The following is a 20,076-nucleotide window of genomic DNA, read 5'->3' as shown; positions in this document are numbered from 1 at the left end:
CTGGTTACCTTACTTGGCCCTCCCACGGTCCCCCATAGGTTGGGAAATGTTTCCACACAGCATTGGATCACCTATCTCTGTAATTGCTCACCAGTTATTCATTCAGCTGGGTTGACTGATGCAGCGCTAACTGCTCACATGGAGCAGGAGGAGTATGGTGTTCTCCGCCACAATTCACCACACAGCAAGTCTCTCTTTTCGGACAAGAAGAATAACTTACTCAAAAAAATTGAGAGTCAATGGACCCACAGTACTCCTTCACACCTCACAGCAGCATGTTGAAGAGCAGCACTGGTAGGTGAATGGGAGCAAACTGCTCCTGAAACAATCTACACCGGCAATGGGGGGGGGGGGGGGGGGGGCGGGGGGAGGTGTAAGAAAAGAGCAATGGAAAGCAGGGAGCTGGAACTTGGAACATAGACACATCACTGCAGCAGGGAGTGTGTGTTGTGGGCATGTATTTCTGTCTTCAAGCACCCAATTTTTTGGGGGTGGGGATAAATTGTGCCCACCTCCCCAAATTATAAACGGTGGAATTGCCTCTTGCTCCAGCTGCACGACAGCCCCAGATGTTCCCCACTGCCTCAACTCTATCCATGTGGTTACGTGTCCAAACGAAAATCTGGGGGGGTGGGGGGTGATAGGTGGATATAAAATGGGCACCTGATCCACTACCGGCTGTTTTCCACTAGGCGGTAAAAGTGAAAATTCACCCGAGTCTATTAAGTGTGTGTGTGTGTGTGTGTGTGTGTGTGTGTGTGCGCGCATGCGTACAAAGTATGTGTTTTATTATGTACACCTATTTACATATATGCATACACATGTATTATGTATTCACACACGCAAACAAGTAGTGAAGGCATAAATTACAACTAATGGGGTTAATGTAATCCACATTACATTGAGTGACTTAAAGTCTACAACAGTCCATTTTGCTGTAAATTTAAAAGTAATTTGAATTGTATGCAGCTACTTCGCCACATCTCTATTTCAAGTTAGTCACCTCTTCGAATCTGGCTCGGATTATTGTGATCCAATGCTTGATAGTGGTGATGGAGTCTGGGTGGCAGATAGACAGGATAGCCTCTCCCATACCCACTGCCAAATTCAGTTCAATCATCTTCTCTTCCAGTTTCCTCATAAACTCCTAAAAGGAAAAGCAAAAGTCAAATCAGACATCGGTGCCAGATTACGGATCTGCTCTGGAAATTTCCAGCTGTATTCGTTAATAAAACACGTAGGGATCCTACTTTTGCATGCTAGGAAAAAAAAATAGGATAACCTATACATATGCAGAAGACTGAACTTCGAACCAAGTTTCAGTGTTTAGGTAATTTTTTTCCACAATGTATCAGCCGTGGCTCAGTAGGTAGCACTCTCATCTAAGTCAGAAGGTCCCACTCCAGAGACTTGAGCACAAAATCTAGGCTGACACTCCCAGTGCAGTCCTGAGGGAGTACTGCCATCTTTTGGATGAGGCATTAAACCAAAGTCCCGTCTGCCCTCTCAGGTGGATGTTAAAGATCCCATGGCACTATTTTGAAGAAAAGCAGGCGAGTTCTCCCCGGTGTCCTGGCCAATATTTATCCTTCAACCAACATCACTGAAACAGATTATCTGGTCATTATCACATTGCTGTTTGTGGGACCTTGCTGTGAGCAAATTGGTTGCCGCATTTCCTACATTTCACTTAAAAAAAATAACTTAATTGGCTGTGAAGCGCTTTGGGACGTCCTGTGGCTGTGAAAGGTGATGTATTAATGGAAGTTCTCTCTTTCTTTCTATAGTCGTTCTTTATTTACTGGTTTCGTTAAACTCTTCCAGTTGTGGGCCTTAATTACTACAAGCAGTAATACTGCTCAGTGCAAATCATAACCACCATTGGCTATGTGCAGGAACACAGCTTACATTGTTGTTGCACTACAAACTGTAATAGACTCACTGCGGTACTGTGTATTTTTCCCCCCAAAATAGAGTGCTCAGAGCTCCTTTCAGGCTTTTTTCCAACATATCTCAATTAACAGATTCCTGCAAAACCAGCCCAAAATTCAGACAATGCGCTTCAAGATCGTCCAACTTGCTCACACTTGCATTGCACCCTTTTCTTCGCAAATCAATGAATAACTGACAGCTCAGCTTCCATCTCCCTCCTGTACAGCAACGAGTGGCAAACTGGCATAGAAAAGTATCTCACACCTTGTCGACTGTGCCAATAAAGGCACCGGATTCACATACTGGTTTTATTGAATCAAATGTGTTGGGTTTTTTTTTTAGGATCGTAAATAATTTAAACTCAACAAATCCACCCAGACTGAAAGTTGACTGAGGCCCAATCCAAACCTTGGCCCAAGACCAAAGTAAAGGAGTTTGGTTCCCAGTTGCAAACAACATGGCATTGAATTCCCAAACCTCATGTGGTGCCACCTCCTTACCGATTTCCGCTATCAACGACCACCCAACAGCTTTTTGCGCTGCTTCTCCCTCCAAAACAGCTGGATGGAAACTGGCTAGAGCTTTTAAAGGTACAAAATGCTGTACGTGCACTATGCTAGCACAATGCTTGCATGTGCACAGTGAGAGGGCAGGGCAGACAATGCTACATTTTCCAATACCTTGGAGCTCTGGAAACTTCCAAAAGACTAAACAAAGTGATTTTTATTACAAGCAGATACTAGAATGCCAGATTCTAAACCGAATCCAAACATCCTTTTCCAGGGCTAGAAACAATTTTAGTATACGCAGGTCAGTGAAAGACTGAGTCAGCCGCATGGAGGAGCAGTTTCCACTGGCCCACTCCATGCCCAATATAGTAAACTTAGGAATGAGATCAAGATCAAAAAGCCCTCCACTTTCTATTGGCATCAGGTCTTACTGTCTCCATTCTTCTTCCCCTCTTCACTAGAGCGCAAAAAAACATACAAGTTGGAAATAATGCCCTGATTAAAGAAAGAATTTGCATTTATATAGCACCATATGTCCTCAGGATGCCCCAAAGCACTTTACATTGATTGCCAAGTGCAGTCACTGTTGTTATAGAACCACAGAAAAGATACAGCACAGAAGGGGGCCATTCGGCCCATCGTGTCCGCGCCGGCTCGAAGAACAACCAGGTGCCCATTCTAATCCCACCTTCCAGCACCCGGCCCGTAGCCGTGCAGCTTACAGCACTTTGGGTGCAGGTCCAGGTACTTTTTTTTTAAAAAAAGAGTTGAGGGTCCCTGCCTCTACCACCAATTCGGGCAGCGAATTCCATATACCCACCACCCTCTGGGTAAAAAAGATTTGCCTCATGTCCCCTCTAATCCTTCCGTTAATCAGCTTCAATCTATGTCCTCCAGTTCTTGAACTCTCCGCTAGGGGAAATGGGTACTTCCTGTCTACTCTATCTGGGCCCCTCATCATTTTGTACACCTCAGTCAAGTCACCCCTCAGCCTCCTCTGCTCCAAGGAAAACAACCCCAGCCTATCCAATCTCTCCTCGTAGCTGCAATTTTCAAGCCCTGGCAACATTCTTGTAAATCTTCTCTGCACTCTCTCCAGAGCAATTACGTCCTTCCTGTAATGTGGTGACCAGAACTGCGCACAATACTCCAGCTGTGGCCTTACCAGCATTTTATACAGTTCCATCATTACATCCCTGCTTTTGTATTCTATACCTCAGCTAATAACAGAGAGCATTCCGTATGCCTTCTTCACAACCTTATCTACCCATACTGCCACCTTCAGGGACTTGTGCACATGCACTCCAAGGTCTCTTACTTCCTCTCCCCCTCTCAATATATTCCCGTTTACTGCGTATTCCCTTTTACTGTTTGCCCTCCCTAAGTGCATTACCTCACACTTCTCTGGGTTGAACTCCATTTGCCACTTTTCCGCCCACTCCACCAACCCATTGATATCTTCTTGGAGTCTACAGCCATCCGCTTCAGTATCAACTACACGGCCAATTTTTGTATCATCTGCAAATTTGCCAATCATGCCCCCTACATTCAAGTCCAAATCATTAATATATACCACAAACAGCAAGGGACCCAACTCTGAACCTTGTGGCACACCACTGGAAACGGATTTCCATTTGCAAAGACATCCATCGACTTTTACCCTTTGTTTCCTGTTACTGAGCCAATTTTGTATCCAATTCAGCACATTTCCCTGTATCTCATGGGCTATTACCTTTCTGACCAGTCTGCCATGTGGGACCTTATCAAATGCCTTACTAAAATCCATGTAGACAACATCCACTGCACTACCCTCATCAATCCGCCTTGTCACTTCCTCAAAGAATTTAATCAGACTTGTAAGGCATGACCTTCCCTGAACAAATCCATGCTGACTATCCCTGATTAAACCATGCCTTTCCAAGTGATAGTTTATCCTAGCTATCAGTATTGATTCTAATAGTTTGCTCACCACCGATGTAAGACTGACCGGCCTATAATTGTTCGGCCTTTCCCTCGTACCCTTTTTAAACAATGGTACTACGTTTGCAATCTTCCAGTCCTCCGGTACCTCCCCTGTATCCAGTGAGGATTGGAAAATGATCCTCAGAGCATCTGCTGTTTCCTCCCTGGCTTCCTTCGATAGCCTAGGAAACAATCCACCTGGCCCTGGTGACTTATCAACTTTCAAGGATTCCAGTCCCTCTAGTACTTCCTCTCTCGTTATGTTTACCTTATCCAATATTTCACACCTCTCCTCTTTAACTACTACGTCCAGATCATCCCTTTCCTTTGTGAATATGGAGACAAAATATTCATTTAAAACCCTACCCACATCCTCTGCTTCTACACACAAGTTACCCTTATCATCCCTGATAGTCCCACCTTTTCCTTAGCTATCCTCTTGTTCTTAATGTACTGATCAAACATCTTTGGGTTTTCTTTAATCTTACTAGCTAATATTTTTTCATGCCCTCTCTTTGCTCTCCTTATTTCCTTTTTTACGTCATCCCTGTAATTCCTATACTCCTCTAGGCTTTCTGCAGTATTTAGTTTTCTATGACAGTCATAAGCTTTCTTTTTCTGCTTTATCTTGCCCCGTATACTTCTAGACAACCAGGGGGCTCTAAATTTGGCAGTGCCACCCTTTTTCTTTGAGGGGATGTGTCTGCATTGTACCCGTAGAATTTCACTTTTTAGTGCCTCCCACTGGCTTGCCACTGATTTCTCCTCAAGTAGTTGTGTCCAGTCCACTTCTGCCAAATCACCTCTTAGTTCTGTAAAACTTGCCTTTCCCCAATTTAAAATGTTTACTCCTGATTTAACTCTGTCCTTTTCCATAATAATGCTAAAACTAACTGAATTGTGGTCACTATCCCCAATATGGTCACCCACTGTCACTTCACCCACTTGCCCATCTTCATTTCCCAGGACTAAATCTAGAATTGCATCCCCTCTTGTTGGGCTTGTCACGTACTGGCTAAAAAAGTTCTCCTGGACACCGATCAAGAATTTTGCGCCCTCTGTGCCCCTCACACTGTTTGAATCCCAGTTGATGTTAAGGTAGTTGAAGTCCCCTACTACCGTTGCCCTCTTATTTTTGCACTCAGAAATTTGCCTACATATTTGTTCTTCCATCTCCTTTTCACTACTCGGGGGTCTATTGTACACTCCTAGTAGTGTGACTGCCCCTTTTTTATTTTAGGCAAACACAGCAGCCAATCTGCAAGGTCCCACAAACAACAAATCAAACGTATGTCCGATTAATCTGCGGTTTTTTTTGGTGGTGCTGGTTGAGGGAGGACTATTGGCCAGGACACTCGAACGCCCTGCTCCTGTTTGAAAGGGGCCACAAGGTTGTTCACATCTACCTGAACAAGCAGATGGGGCCGGGAGTTTAACATCTCATCTGAAAGGTGGCACCTATGCCAGCGCTCAGTACTGCATTAAAGTGTTAACATATATTGTATGTTCCCACTGGGCTGGAGCCCACAACCTTCTGACTCAAGAGGAGAGAGTACTATCAACTGAACCAAGCGGACTAGTAGTTAAAAGTGGTTTGATGCCTAGAGAGGTTATCTCAATGAAATATTTTTCATATTTCATGGGCACTACATCATGGTTAAAAACAAATGGTAATGTGAAATCTAAACTTCTCATATTACTGGAACCAAACTGTAAACCTATACATCAACATAGCTTACATTTAAAATGACTATTCACATTTAATTTCACACTACACAATATGTGGTGAAAGTGAACAGAACACAGGATCTGATCAGAATTCCACACGTGGCATTGACTGAAGCTCACCCCTTAACCTACTTAGGACAATGCATTAAATCCTATGATGTCCCTCAGCATGGATCCTCTTTATTTGACATGCATTCAAGTTTCACAAACAGTTGCTCAACATTTCACAATCATTGCTTTAAAAAAACCCAAAAATCTGCTATTTTTCTTGTAGGTATGTGCAGCCTGTTCTGCTAATGCCATTCAGTAAACAGAGCTCTGGACAACACCACTCAGATTCCCCTTCCTTGAATGGGTCCAATTCTCCACACCAGCACTCACTGCCAAAGTCCACATACAAAGAATGGCCACTCAGGCAAGGTACCAGTTGGGAGGGGAGGTGGTGTCTGTCAAACAGTATCCCAGCCAGAGATAAGGCAGCGTGAGAGGAAGGGAGAAAACTGGGAATAGAAAGGAAATACAGGGCACCTCTAATGGTAGCCTATCCATGACTGGAAACTTGCCGCGTGGCAAACTGTGATAAGGAAAGCTACATCCCACCTCTCTGAGGCACAGTGCGATGGGACGCCAACATGCTGTGACAGTGAATCATTAATTCTCAACACCGTATAGTACAAAGTGGACCTACTGTTGATACGATTTGCTGGATGTCTCCTTGCAAACTCTCCAGAATCCATTATTCTTCCCCACCTGTGTTAATTATATCCATGTGATTTATATCAATTATTGTTAATTGTATGCAGGTGGTGTGTATCAACTGGGGGTCTCTCTTGTATCCATTTATGAGAGCTGATCTAGGGTGTGGTGTGGGTGTAAATGTGGAGCTCTGTGAATAAAGGCTTGGAAGCAACTGAAGACTAGGCTCTAGTATTCTATCCTTCACTACCAGGCTATCTAATCATAACAACCCACGCAGCATTACTGAGTACAAAACACGTCCCTTAAGGCCTCGCTATCTGTGAGTTGCACCCAGGTATCGGCAGCTGCGGTTTAAACCACGTCTGTAATCTCATTTACTCCAAAATATTATTTCAATGTGCTCTTTGTTACTCAAGTCCCAATATGTCTATTTGGTATAAATCATTTTAAAAGCCTATTTATCTGTTCAGGTTCTTTCCAACCTTGTGCTGATCTATAAGTGCACGAAGGGCCTCGTCGTCATCTGGAAGGACGCCATGGAAACGAAGGGTCTGTTCAGCTTCAGCCAGCCACTCCAACAACACATGCACAGCAGAGCGGAATTCCTCAGCCTGTAAGTGCAACATATATCTGTCAGACCAGTCACAACTTGGCAGGGAGAAGTCAACATGTATTTTAAGACACTTGAATTTTGAAAAAGAACATGTCCCATATATGAGAGAGTGAAAAATGGAAAAATTGCTTCAAATTGATTGCAGGGAGTTGTCTAAGGGCCCAGGTGTTAAGTGCACAGCTTAGGGTGAAACTTATGGGCCGAGAAAGACTTGAGGTTCAATCCTCGGTTTGTGGTAAAGTTAGCTGATGGGGTGTTACATTTGGCCGAGGTGCTCTTGGGCTAGAAAAGGGACAAAATACAAAAATCAGCCAAGGTTTTGGCTGATATATACTTGAAAAGGAAAAATTGGCAGGGCTATGGAGATAGAGCAGGGGGAGTGGGACTAATTCGATAGCTCTCTGAGAGCTGGCACAGGCACGATGGGCCGAATAGCCTCCTTCTGTGCTGTAAGATTCTGATTCTATTCTTGCTGTCCAGTGACCCCTAGTGGAATGTGTGCGGATGTGCATACTGGGGAAGGACAAGATTGGGCTCAGTTACAGTGTCCTCAGTGGGCAAGAATCACGCACACACCCCTCCCCCCCCACCATCCCACCCCACAATCTCCCCATCTTGGCTGACACGTAATAAGTAACCATCTGGATGAGATGCTGGGGGCGACAGGTGCTTCTGCAACAGTGAGAGTCAGCACCCTCGGGGTGGGGGTGCAATTCCCACTTTATTGTGATCTGTAACATATGGAGGTTATATGGTATATTATATTTAGTACATTGCCTGCAGTTCTCTTACCTGGTTCAGGGCTTGCTCCAGTCGGGCTTGTTTGGAGACAGATAGGGCACACACAGTCTCCCAGCGAGTACTAAGCTCTTGCATCTGCACTTTGACCCAGGACGAATCGTCGCGACTGGCCTCAACCAATTCACGGGCAGAGCGTTTCAGAGCCTGCACACCGCTCGTCCGTTTACCCAGCTCCTTCTGGAAGACCTGCACAGAAAACAGTTCCACCCTGTCACACATTCAGAATAAATCCGCAATTACAAATACAGTAAACTTGGCATAGTACAACAGGCAAAAGACACTCACCATTGGAAGCAGTTGCCTAAACAGTGTATAAAACTGAGCAACGTGTCCAATGTCCCAACTGCAGTGCAGATATAGTTGAATTGTGGACAAACACTAAGGGGTCAATTTTAAACCTAAATTGGGGGCAGGGGGGGCTGCGAAAATTGCTGAAATCCCATTCGGGTTCAGAGCCCGGCTCCGACCTTCCGACTTTCCCACAGATGTACCTGTGTGCGCGGGCGTCCCAAATCCGGAAGTCCCACCAGCAATTAAAGCCAGTGGGACGATAGTTAAAGAACCAAATGTATCTAAGGCACTTTACTTGTGACACATTAGGATATTAGGTAGTTAGAACGATTTTTAATCTTACCTGGGCGGCTTTCCCGAGGCTTCCGATTGACGCCGGGTGAACCAGGCGTGAAGGGCCAGATCAGGCAAAAAGAAACTAAATAAATTAACAAACCATTGCACGAAGTTAAAACACAAAATCAACCTACCTTTCCATCCTGCTCTGATGTTCGATGTCTCCCTCTCCGATCTCCCCCTCATCTCCCCCCCCCAACCCCGATCTTCTCCTCTCACCAACCCCCCACCCCATGTCCCCCCTATCTTCCCCACTACCCCCCCCCCCCCCACACCAACCTTCCATTCCAGCACAGATGACGTCTCGCTCTCTCTTTCTCTCCCCACCGACCCCCCCTTGGCGTTGACAGGCTGGCTGCCGACAGGAGCTGCGATCAGACTGGCTGCCAGGCGCGAAACCCGGAAAGAACTTTAATCACCATCAATTACATTGCGATCGCTTCGGAAACCCCACCATTTCAAAATTGAGCCCTAAGAGTGGGTGTTCACCATCTTTCTCCTCCATGTCTTCCCCCCTCCTCCTCCCCCCCACAACCTTGCTTCCTAATTTTCACCTCAGGAAAGGAGGTTATCAATGAGCCCTGCGATGTAAAATACAATTTTGCGACGCGCACGCTAAGAATCTTACTGTCATCAGTTCCTCTCGCCGAGACTGCCCCAGTCTGTGAACTGCCTCGATTTTAAATTTCTCATCCTTGTTTGCAAATCTCTCCATGGCCTCGCCCCTCCCTATCTCTGTAACCTTCTTCAGCCCTACAACCATCTGAGATCTCTGCGCTCCTCCAATTCTGGCCTCTTGCGCATCCCCGATTTTCATCGCCCCACCATAGGCGGCCGTGCCTTCAGCTGCCGAGGCCCTAAGCTCTGGAATTCCCTCCCTAAACCTCTCTCCTCCTTTAAGACGCTCCTTAAAACCTACCTCTTTGACAGAGCTTTTGGTCAACTGTCCTAATATCTCTGTGGATCGGTGTCAAATTTTGTTTGATAATCGCTCCTGTGAAGCGCCTTGGGACAATTTTACTACGTTAATGGCGCGATATAAATGCAAGTTGTTGCTGTTGTAGTAATGGGAGGGGGTTCTCAAAATTTAACAGTGAAAGTTTATCTGTGCTGGAACCAAAACAGCAGACAGATGAGCTGTGGATGCTACAACTACTCATAGCTGCACAACAATTAACAGGATCACCTACCCCCATTCCCCCCCTCCCCCCTCCACACACCTAAACAGCCCCTGGGAAACCAATGTCAGAGAGACCGACAAGTGTTGCCTCATTTAACTGAAATCTATGGGGGGTGGGGGGGATTTTCCTCTAGTGATCCAGCCTGATGTGGGAGGGGAAAAAGGGCAAGATTGGGGCGGTGACACTCCCATGGGGACCCTTGCTATCCACCCCTTCCCTTCCCACCCCTTGCAGGTGATGGCGGGAGAGGATGGGGACGGTGACGGTAGGCCCCAGGGAAAGCAGCACGAACGGTTCTGAAGTGCCTTCAATGGAAGTGGGGGGGGGGAGGGGGGAGGGGTAGGTGTTGGATGTAGTTTCAGCCCCTTTTTAATGCTGCCCCCGGATTATCTGGTGTTGCAATGATTCCCCCCACCCTCCCCAACCCCGCTGCAGCACCACCTAGATTCCTCGCCTTGGTGCCAGGCGGACTCCCTCTTGACACTGGAAATCCCACCGGGAGCCCATCACACATATGCAAAGAACCCTGACCCAGGAAAATGGGTCGTGGCTGGGCTGCGGATACAGAGGGAAGGGTGGAAGTCCCACCTCGAAGAGGAGAATGGCCCCCCCAACCCCCAAAAATGATGGAAAGTGAGAGGCCACGACCCTGTCTTACAGATGACCCACGAACACCAACACCAATGAACATCTCAAATATTGTTCTTGCTCAAAAATGCTTCAGTGCAGAACTAAATTTCAACAAATAGTTATATAAGGAAAAGAATGAGAGACTATCAATATTCTCCTCATTTTCTGCCACTCGCTGTGTCCTTTGAGCTAAGCTAAAGATTCAGGATCTCATGGCTGATTTTTTATTTAATATAAACGTGGGGCTGCTTGTCCTTTCTTGAAGATACCATGTTTTAAAGATCCAATATAACATTTGATGTAAATTCACTGGTGAGTTCGACCCATCTGGCTCAGTCTGAGATATTTCTAAAAGCAAAAGCTGCACTTTGAATAGCAACTGAACTGAAGTTTTGGAGACAGAAATATCCATAATGCAAGGCGACTGGCATAGATGCATTTAAGGGGAAGCTAAATAAGTATGAGGGAGAAAGAAATTGAAGGATACGCTGATAGGGTTAGTTGAAGTAAGGTGAGAGGAGGCTCGTGTGGAGCATAAACACCGGTATAGACCAGTTGGGCCAAATGGCCTGTTTCTGGGCTGTAAAATCTATGTAATGACCAAATTAAGTTGTAATAAAGCACAAGTCACTCAGAGGAGATCTGGGCTCTGTAAATTATTTTTAACATATTAATTCACACGATTGGCAAGGAGGTTGAGAGGTTTTGGGCGGGGGTGGGAGGGAGAAGAGAGTGACTTTCACTGTCCAGCTTTCGTGATATAGAAACAGTTGCCAATACCTTGTGAGCATCAATCAGGTTCATCACCAGGTCAATGTCCCCATGCACCGGCTGATCTTCAGCCAGCATAGGCTCGATCTTGTACAGCCAATCAATCAGAGCTTGCAAGGCATCTGTAAACTGGCCTGAAAACAGCAGCGCTTCCTCCAATTTGTTCTGTCTGAAATGGAAATGCAGGAAACATACATTCAGATTAGCCAGCTGCAGACATAACTGAATCTTCTTCAAACTGAACAGACAGTCACAAGGTTGGCTTGCTACTTTGCAAATTCACCATTGCTCAAACAACACTCGCAACATGGCAACAACATAATATTTGTTAAAAAATGTGAACAGCCAGAAAAGACGATAATTTATAAATCTAATCACGAGGCTCCAGTAAGGGCTCCCCAGATGGGTCAGTGGACAAACAGACACAGCAAGGTGCGGTATTAAGCTAAACAGACTAGGAAGGTCTAGAGCTCCATCTCCAGTCTGTATTGTTAGTATATCTTATGAAGTTATGCTAAACCTTTATAAATCACTGGTTAGGTCTCAGCTGGAGTATCGTGGCCAATTCTGGGCACCACACTTTAGGATCGATATCAAGGCCTTGGAGAGGGTGCAGAGATGACTTACCAGTATACCAGAGATGAGGGACTTCAGTTACGTGGAGAGACTGGAGAAGCTGGGATTGTTCTTCTTAGAGCACAGAAGGTTAGGGGAGATTTAATAGAGGTGTTCAAAATTATGAGGGGTTTTGATAGAATACATAGGGAGAAACAGTTTCCACTGGCAGGAGGGTCAGTAACCAGAGGGGACAGATTTAAGATAATTGGCAAAAGAACAAGCGGCGAGATGAGGAGAATTTTTTTTTACACAGCGAGTTATGATCTGGAATGCACTGCCTGAAAGGGCAGTTTCAATAGTGACTTTCAAAAGGGAATTGGATAAATACTTAAATGAAAAATGTGCAGGGCTATGGGGAAAGAGCAGGGGGAGTGGAACTAATTGGACAGCTCTTACAAAGAGTCGGCACAGGCACGATGACTTCCTTCTGTGCTGTATCAATCTATAATCTCAGCCGGACTGGCAGGTGGGGGGCCAGAATTGGTCTCCGTGTTCTTGGGCAGGGAATGGGTAAAATATGGGTAAGATTCTCACTCCTGAAAATTATCCAGAGGCCCTTGTTGCAAAGTGCATGTTAAGTGAGGGCATAGATTGAGGTCAGCCCCATGGTCTTATGGACACTCACTACTGCGGCTCAGGTGAGACAACTGAAAGCTTCCTGCGCACATAGAACCTTTTATCACATTCAATGGGCGGAACTTTCAACTATGGCAGGGATGCAAAACGGGCGTTAGCGGATCAACCGCCCATTATATGCCCCGCCAATGGAAGGGGAAATTGGGTGTGGTGGCCAGTCTACTATCACCCGTTTTATGACTCACCAAAGTTGCAAGTTCTACTCTCGTATATTCAGGAGAGAGCAGGAGGAGGAGGAGGAGGAGAAAATAATGGGGAAATAAACTGATTCAGCAGATGTCATAAACTGCAGAGACTTCATAGAAGTTTCCTAGAAGTAAAGGGAATTAGGGGTTACGGGGAGCGGGCAGGAAATTGGACATGAATTTAGATTTGAGGCTAGGATCAGATCAGCCATGATCTTACTGAATGGCAGAGCAGGCTCAAGGGGCCGATTGGCCTACTCCTGCTCCTATTTCTTATGTTCTTATGTTCATAACAGTCCTATGAATCCTGGGGTCAGTTAACAGTCTTCTATATTCAGTGTTTTTTTCCCCAGATACAGACAGGGTTGATTTTGTTTGCATACTTTTCAATTCATATCTGAGCAGTGTTTTTTTTGCTAGCAATGATCTATAGTGCATGTATGTCCTTGACACAAGATAATCACCAAAGGACATTGATGTCTTGTGATATTTAATTGACTAAACATAAACTACTGGAACACACTAATATTCAGCAATATTGTGATGTTATTTATGTTACTGACCATTTTGTAATTTCAGAAAATACATATATTACGGAACATGAAAGCCTTTGCCTCACTTTCAGAAAATGTCATCTTTAGATTGTACTGGAAATCAGTTTTAAGTACTTGGCATCATCTATTATGGCCTTTAATGCAGGAGGATGTCACTAATTGCAAACATTTTGTGAACGAGATACTAATTCCACTTGCATTTTGAAAATGAACTCGGAGAATTGCACTGTGTAATCCAGACCTGTGGTGTTAATGCAGAGCAATGTGGAAGTAGTCCAATTAGAAGCTTACATATAAGGGAGCTAGGCACTGTATTCATTGCCACTCTGAAGCCATCACCATGGTAACAACCAGTGTTATTCTTAGCAGTTTGAACTTCCACCCTCAAGATACAGGGTCACATTTAATTTCCTTTTTCCCCTCACCCATCCCACTATGTACCCTGAAGTATAAACTATCACATGAATAACACAATCAAAAATCACAAGCTCACCCATAAATTTTGCTATTCCCTCTTCCAATTGCTTTATCATATTCCCCTCTCCGTGACACAAAATCAACAGCTTTGACCCATATGTACACTCTCCCCCCACTATCAGATAGCACCACATCAACTGTACTCAAGGTTGATGTCCTAAGATCCAATGTGAACAACACAAACGGGAAGGAAGGCCGGACAGAAGGAAGGATAGAAGGACAGAAGAAAGAAAAGAACAAAGAAACAAAAACACAGACAGGAATGTAAAGAGAAGGACAAAGAATTATATAGTGGGAGACTAGCAGTGGAACAATTACAGGAAGAGAGATGAACATTTTTTTTAAAAATTGCTCCATGAGCACAGAACATTAACTGGTTTTATTTTGAAGTCACAGTGGACCACATGACATTAGCAAACACACTACTTGGTGACAGAATCAGTCAGTGCTTTCTGGAGAGAGAATTGGAAAAGGAAAAAAAATGCAGCAGAATGTGTAGAACAGAGATGGACACCCCACTCAGGAAAGACTGAGGCTGGTACCAGTGACTCGACTGAATCTGAGACAGGTACTCGGGCTTATATAGATTGGGTGGAAAAGCTACATGGAATGTCAGATTCTTTGTAACTACCAATATTTGAAACAAATTTTTTCCATGGTGAAAGATTTCATGGGGGTGTCCCATGCCGACGACACTAAATCTGTGAGTTATGATCTATGAACTTAGATGCAAAGGTGCTTCAGTGAAATGAATCCCTGGAAACAGGATCCATGACCAAGTTAAAAATTTGTAGCCAAGTTCCCAAACATTCCTGCCATCAGACCATGTCCAACACGTGCTGCCATGGATTGCCACCAGTATATTTAACTACACCTAAAGTAACACCAATATCTCTCCCTGACCAAAGAGTAACTCAGTAAAAACCCCAGGCCTAACATCACAACTAAATGATTCAACTCTCTCCAGCTGCATTCAACAGACAAATTATCAGGGTCCAAACAGATGTGAAACCATCACATTTTTATGCAATATTTTTATCAATGCCCATACTTAACTTTATAACCTTTGATCCAACCTTAATGAGTTATTCACCCAGCTCATTTTTGAAGAGTTAACTGACACAGCAATAGCTGCCTTTGATGGGAGTCTATTTGAGGGGGAGGGGCAGAGAAGGGAAAATCTAACCATAAACATCTGACAGTGCTTCTGGCCGTTAGGCTGGTGGTCTACAATCAACAAATCAAGTGCTGTTTGAGACTATTGTACCCCTGCAGTGAGGGGCTCCTGAGACAATAAATGCCTTTTTGAACAAACTGCTGGTCCAAAGCAGAGAAGAATTGAGATGAGATTTCAGCTGCCCACTATGGGCACTGCCATTCCCTCCCCTGCCCAAGATGTCAAGACCAGTGGCCCAGTTAGACAGCCAAACACTGAGGGTGAAAGCTGGAGAAAGGCTACCTGACCTCAAGATGACGTCAAGTTCCCCCCTCAAAATCAGTCCCTTGAAACTCATCAGTTCCATGACCAAGTACAATGTCCTTCAATATCCCAGGAGATTACATGGCTGCTGGGATGGGTGGAAAGGAAGAAGTGTTTAGTCACGGTGCTCTGGCCCGCCCTCTGAGCAGGCTCAAGAACTATCTAAAAATAACAAAAAATGTAGCTGCAAAGGAGTGGGCATGTTTTAATCCTAAAGTCTTTGTGTATCTATTACTGTGACCACCATATGGAGTCATATTTGAACTGCACCTGTGTAACTAAGCTAATTGGTTTGTAATTGGTTTTAACCTAGATGTAGCTCATTTACATCAGTATAATTTTCTAAAGAAGGATTTTAAGATTAATTGACAAAGTCCCTTCTAAATTAGCAGTTTTATATACATATTATCACAACAGGACATCTTTGGCTAATCCTGTTTATAGTCTTCCAATGAAAAATATTACAATCCTCCTTTATGGTCCACACATTTTTTGGCTCATTATAAACAATCCCTAATGTGCTTATCATTAGATAACTGAGTATTCTTGTGCTTCCACAGTGGAATGTCTTCCCAAAGGAGCTGTAGGCAGATAACATCACAGACTCTCACATTGTACAAGGACAACACGGATATTTGGTCAAGCAGCAGGGAGTTAACTAATGGCCTACAAAATGAGCAGGAATGAGAGGGCTACAAAGTGAGAAATGTCAATCTTCTCAGTAAATCATCATCAACAAAAGGTCCCAGACAAATTCATCATGCCAAAGATTTAACTTGCAGTCACTGAAGCATCTATAATTTGAAGGGGATATTTTGCAGTCAGACCTGTACTTCGCTCTGGATTTGGATAGCTGTGAGCACATATATAATTTTGGGAAGCTTTATATAGTGTTAAATCTCGAGATAGGAAATGATTTAACATGTCACAAAGTCACTGCCCAGAAATGCCAGTTTTTCCCACTTTTGTGACTTTCAAAGAGAATTTATATTTTAGGGACAAATTATTAAGCAAGTGACTGAAGCAAAATAAGGAGGAAAGACAATTACGATGAAGCTGAAGTGTCTGAAATCTTAACAATTCACATTTAAAACCTGTACTTAATGTTGAGTTCTAATAATAACTGTTGCCGTGTTAGCATTTTTTCAATGCTGCTGTACTCAGGAGAAATAATTCCCCATGACAAGAGTCATTTACTCCAGAGACATCCTATTACTAAAATTCAGACTGATAAAGTGCAACCTGTTTTGAGTTGAAAGCTTTCTGGGCAGATGCCTTTACCTTTCCACCGACTTTCCGCACACAGTGTCCCATTTGTCCCTCAGCTCGCTCAGCGCATCATCCAGCTTCTGGTGATCATCGGCCAAAGTTGTCTTCTCTTTCAAGGAGCGGCCAGTCCTGATTGTGGTGTCATACACGGAATGTTTGGCCCCTAGTGCTTTCTGGAACTCCTACGTTTAGGAACAGATAAAAGGGTAAAAGGTTTTGGTAGCTGGATAAACATTTCAAAAGCAAACCATTAACTCGAGCTGCTCTTTGCAGCCATCGTGCATGGTTTAAGGTCAACCACCCCCCTGTTTCTTTTGAGTTGGCTGTCTAAACATTTCCAAAATGTAAATAGCACTCCAAAACATCTCCCTGTAAAATGAAAAATTAAATTTTTACTGCTGTTTGTGGGACTTTGCTTTGCGAAAATTGGCTGCCATGGTCGCACACATAACAATTATGACTACACTTCAAAAGCAGTTCATTGGTCGTGAAATAATTTGGCAACATCCTGAAGTTGTGAAAGGTACATTATAAATGTTAGTTCTTTTTTATTTGACCTTAGGAAAAGGTGGCAACCAGACATGGAGGAAAGATTTGCATTTATATAGCGCCTTTCACGACCTCAGGAAGTCCCAAAGTGCTTTACAGCCAATGAAGTACTTTTGAGGTGCAGTCACTGTTGTAATGTAGGAAACCCAGCAGCCAATTTGCACACAGCAAGATCCCAAAACAGCAATGTGATAATGACCAGATAATCTGTTTTGGGAGTTGGATGAGGGATAAATATTGTCCAGGACGCCGAGGAGAACTCCCCTGCTCTTCTTCGAAATAGTGCCATGGGATCTTTTACATCCACCTGAGAGGGCAGACGGGGCCTTGCTTTATTATCTCATCCAAAAGATGTTATATATGGTGATATATATGTTACCTTGTGGTGTAGAAGTTGCATTTTCACTTTGTCTGGATCGTTTGCAATTTCAAGGTCCGAGTCCAGGTTTTTTTCTGAATCTTCCAACCATTCCATCAGTTTCTTCCAGGCTTCTTGGAACTATTGCCAAATGATAAAAATCACCAACATTCAATGCTTTAATATCCAGACACTTGTCCTTAAAATAACATCCTATTTTGCTTGAAAGACTCCTGTACCTCAGAAGATTACACCATATTATGGAAGATTGCGAGATTAGAAAGGACAAACAATTAGCAGGAAAATTGGAACAACTTCAACTAGCAAAATGAGTAATAATTGAAACATATTAAAAAATGATAAGTCTGATCTGGGAGTTTATTTTTAAAAACAATAAGATCTGATGGACACCCAAATTATAAAGTTTATATACATTGGCAAAAAAACACTCTGTAGCCAGTAATAGGACCATTCTTTTCAGCTGCATGAATGTTTTTAATTAAATTTTTGATTTATCCAGGGGACTCTAAACATTGGCCCAGATTTTGCTGGAGTGGGGGATCCCGCAGCGTGCCCTGTTAGTTTGTGCAAGTTTAGGTTTTTCAATTGTTTGCCCACAAAGTAGCTGGCAGTGCGAGCTGATAACGGGGCGGTGAGGGCAATGGGGCATCTGGGACCTTGGTGAACGACGGGACCAACAGTCTATCTCCTTAATCAATGAGATTAAAGGTTTGAGAAATATATAGAAGGACTGAGAAGGAGGGTGAATTGAAGTGGGTGAATACAATGTCAAATCAGACATACGTCGTTCAGACACCATTACTTTTTCAGCAAAATCTGGGCCATTAAATCAAAAGTCAATGTTAAACTGATACGTTTGTAGCGTTACAGGTGAATGTGACATTGAGAGCTCTGTAAGAAAACAATCCTATTGCTTCTCTTTTGAATTCACTATTTCCTCTCTGTTTATTTATTCTTCCTCCATGCCATGCTGAAAAGGTCAAGCTTATAAGGGGTCAAACTGAAAGGTCAGATAAGGAGCTTGCACCCAGGTCTCTTGAGGCCTGGTTGTTATTGAGAGCAGCCTGATTAACTCTTCCCATGATTTCACTTGTTTCTCTGTAGGCATCAACTCGCCGTTGCTTGATGCTTTTCTCCTTCACTTTCCCTAAGGACACTGAGAAGCAGCAATGAGACATGCCGAACTCACACTCTGCCAGTCTTCAGCGCATCAAGTTTAATGAACAGACAAACAGCCACCAGGCCTCTGCTTTTAAATTTGTTCCACTATATAGATCCAAATGGAATGTTAAAATGTGTATAAACTTTTCAGGCTAAGTTTGCCCATTAACTAGCAAAGGTCTTTGCTCTTTGGCAATTGTGACTTCATCAATAGGAGATGCTGTAGAGATCAAAAAAATCACCTATCTACTTCAGGGAACATAGGAACAGGAGGAGGCCATTCAGCCCCTCGAGCCTGTTCTGCCATTCAATTAGATCCTGGCTGATCTGTAGCTTAATTCCATCTGTCTGCCTTGGTTCCGTAACCCTTTAGATTTTTGTAAGGCAAAGTTATTTTTATCTCAGTTTTGAAATTTTCAATTGACCCCCAGCCTCAACAGCTTTTAGGGAGAGAGTGTTCCAGATTTCCACTCCCCTTTGTGTGAAGAAGTGCTTCCTGACATCACCCCTGAACGACCTAGCTCTAATTTTAAGGTTATGCCCCCTTGTTCCGGACTCTCCCACCAGAGGAAATAGTTTCTCTCTCTCTACCCTATCAACTCCTTTAATCATCTTAAACACCTCAATTAGATCACCCTTAATTTTCTATACTTGAGGGAATACAAGCCTAGTCTATGGAACCTGTCCTCATAATTTAATCCTTTTAGCCCCGGTATAATTCTGGTGAATCTGCGCTGCACCCCCTCCAAGACCAGTTAGTTAGTGTTATCGGGTCAAAGTTACAGCAGTTAATACAAAAGAACATTTAAACGCTGTACTTACTAAACAACTTTATAATCGCACACCCCTAGAAAGTTCTCTTTTATCCCCACCTGTTTGGCAAAGACTGATATATAAAAAAACTCTCACAGTTTGACCTCACAATTTCATCACATTCTGATACAATCACACCAGGTTTTCGCTGCTTTGCATTTGTTATAGAGCCGAGCTCCTTTACCTGTTTAGCACGTTTCCTTGCATCATCTAGTCCTCTTCCTCTATCAACAGAACGCTGGACAACCTTCTCCCATCGAGCTTGAACGCTGATCAGCAAGTTCTTGATGAGCACCACGTCCTGCTTCTGACTGAAGTACTTCAGGTGGGTTCCAGTCTTATCCAGCTCAATTATTTTCTCACGGTGTGAGTTGACCTCATTGGCAAAAACCTTAAAATGTGGAAACACAATCGCGAAACACGTTTGCTCAATGCAAGAAAGATCAGTATGCTTTGGCTCAAAAACATTTAGTATTTTAGGAAATGTCTGTTCACATCAAAT

At 43.7% G+C, this 20,076-nt stretch overlaps 1 protein-coding gene and 1 long non-coding RNA gene across 10 annotated transcripts in view; one reads left to right on the top strand and one right to left on the bottom strand.

The window, feature by feature from the left end:
• The window catches only part of dst (dystonin), a 394,574-nt gene that overhangs the window by 23,476 nt on the left and 351,022 nt on the right, over window positions 1-20,076 (bottom strand). For all 9 annotated transcript variants that reach the window (XM_067984067.1, XM_067984069.1, XM_067984065.1 and 6 more), the window contains 7 exons: window positions 19,759-19,965; window positions 17,601-17,720; window positions 16,685-16,854; window positions 11,463-11,622; window positions 8,236-8,430; window positions 7,313-7,441; window positions 1,004-1,147 (listed from right to left, as the gene is read on the bottom strand). In XM_067984067.1, the coding sequence (XP_067840168.1) occupies window positions 1,004-1,147; window positions 7,313-7,441; window positions 8,236-8,430; window positions 11,463-11,622; window positions 16,685-16,854; window positions 17,601-17,720; window positions 19,759-19,965 (1,125 nt within the window). The remainder of the gene's footprint in view (window positions 1-1,003; window positions 1,148-7,312; window positions 7,442-8,235; window positions 8,431-11,462; window positions 11,623-16,684; window positions 16,855-17,600; window positions 17,721-19,758; window positions 19,966-20,076) is intronic.
• Window positions 122-19,895, top strand: LOC137321609 (uncharacterized). Its single transcript, XR_010962872.1, has 3 exons — window positions 122-294; window positions 7,301-7,443; window positions 19,809-19,895. It is a non-coding gene; the product is annotated as an uncharacterized lncRNA (long non-coding RNA).

This window comes from Heptranchias perlo, chromosome 5, assembly GCF_035084215.1.
Source record: "Heptranchias perlo isolate sHepPer1 chromosome 5, sHepPer1.hap1, whole genome shotgun sequence".
In the NCBI taxonomy this organism is placed as follows: Eukaryota; Metazoa; Chordata; class Chondrichthyes; order Hexanchiformes; family Hexanchidae; genus Heptranchias; species Heptranchias perlo.
The sequence above is the reverse complement of the archived record's forward strand: the minus strand, read 5'-3'. Positions and strand labels throughout refer to the sequence as shown.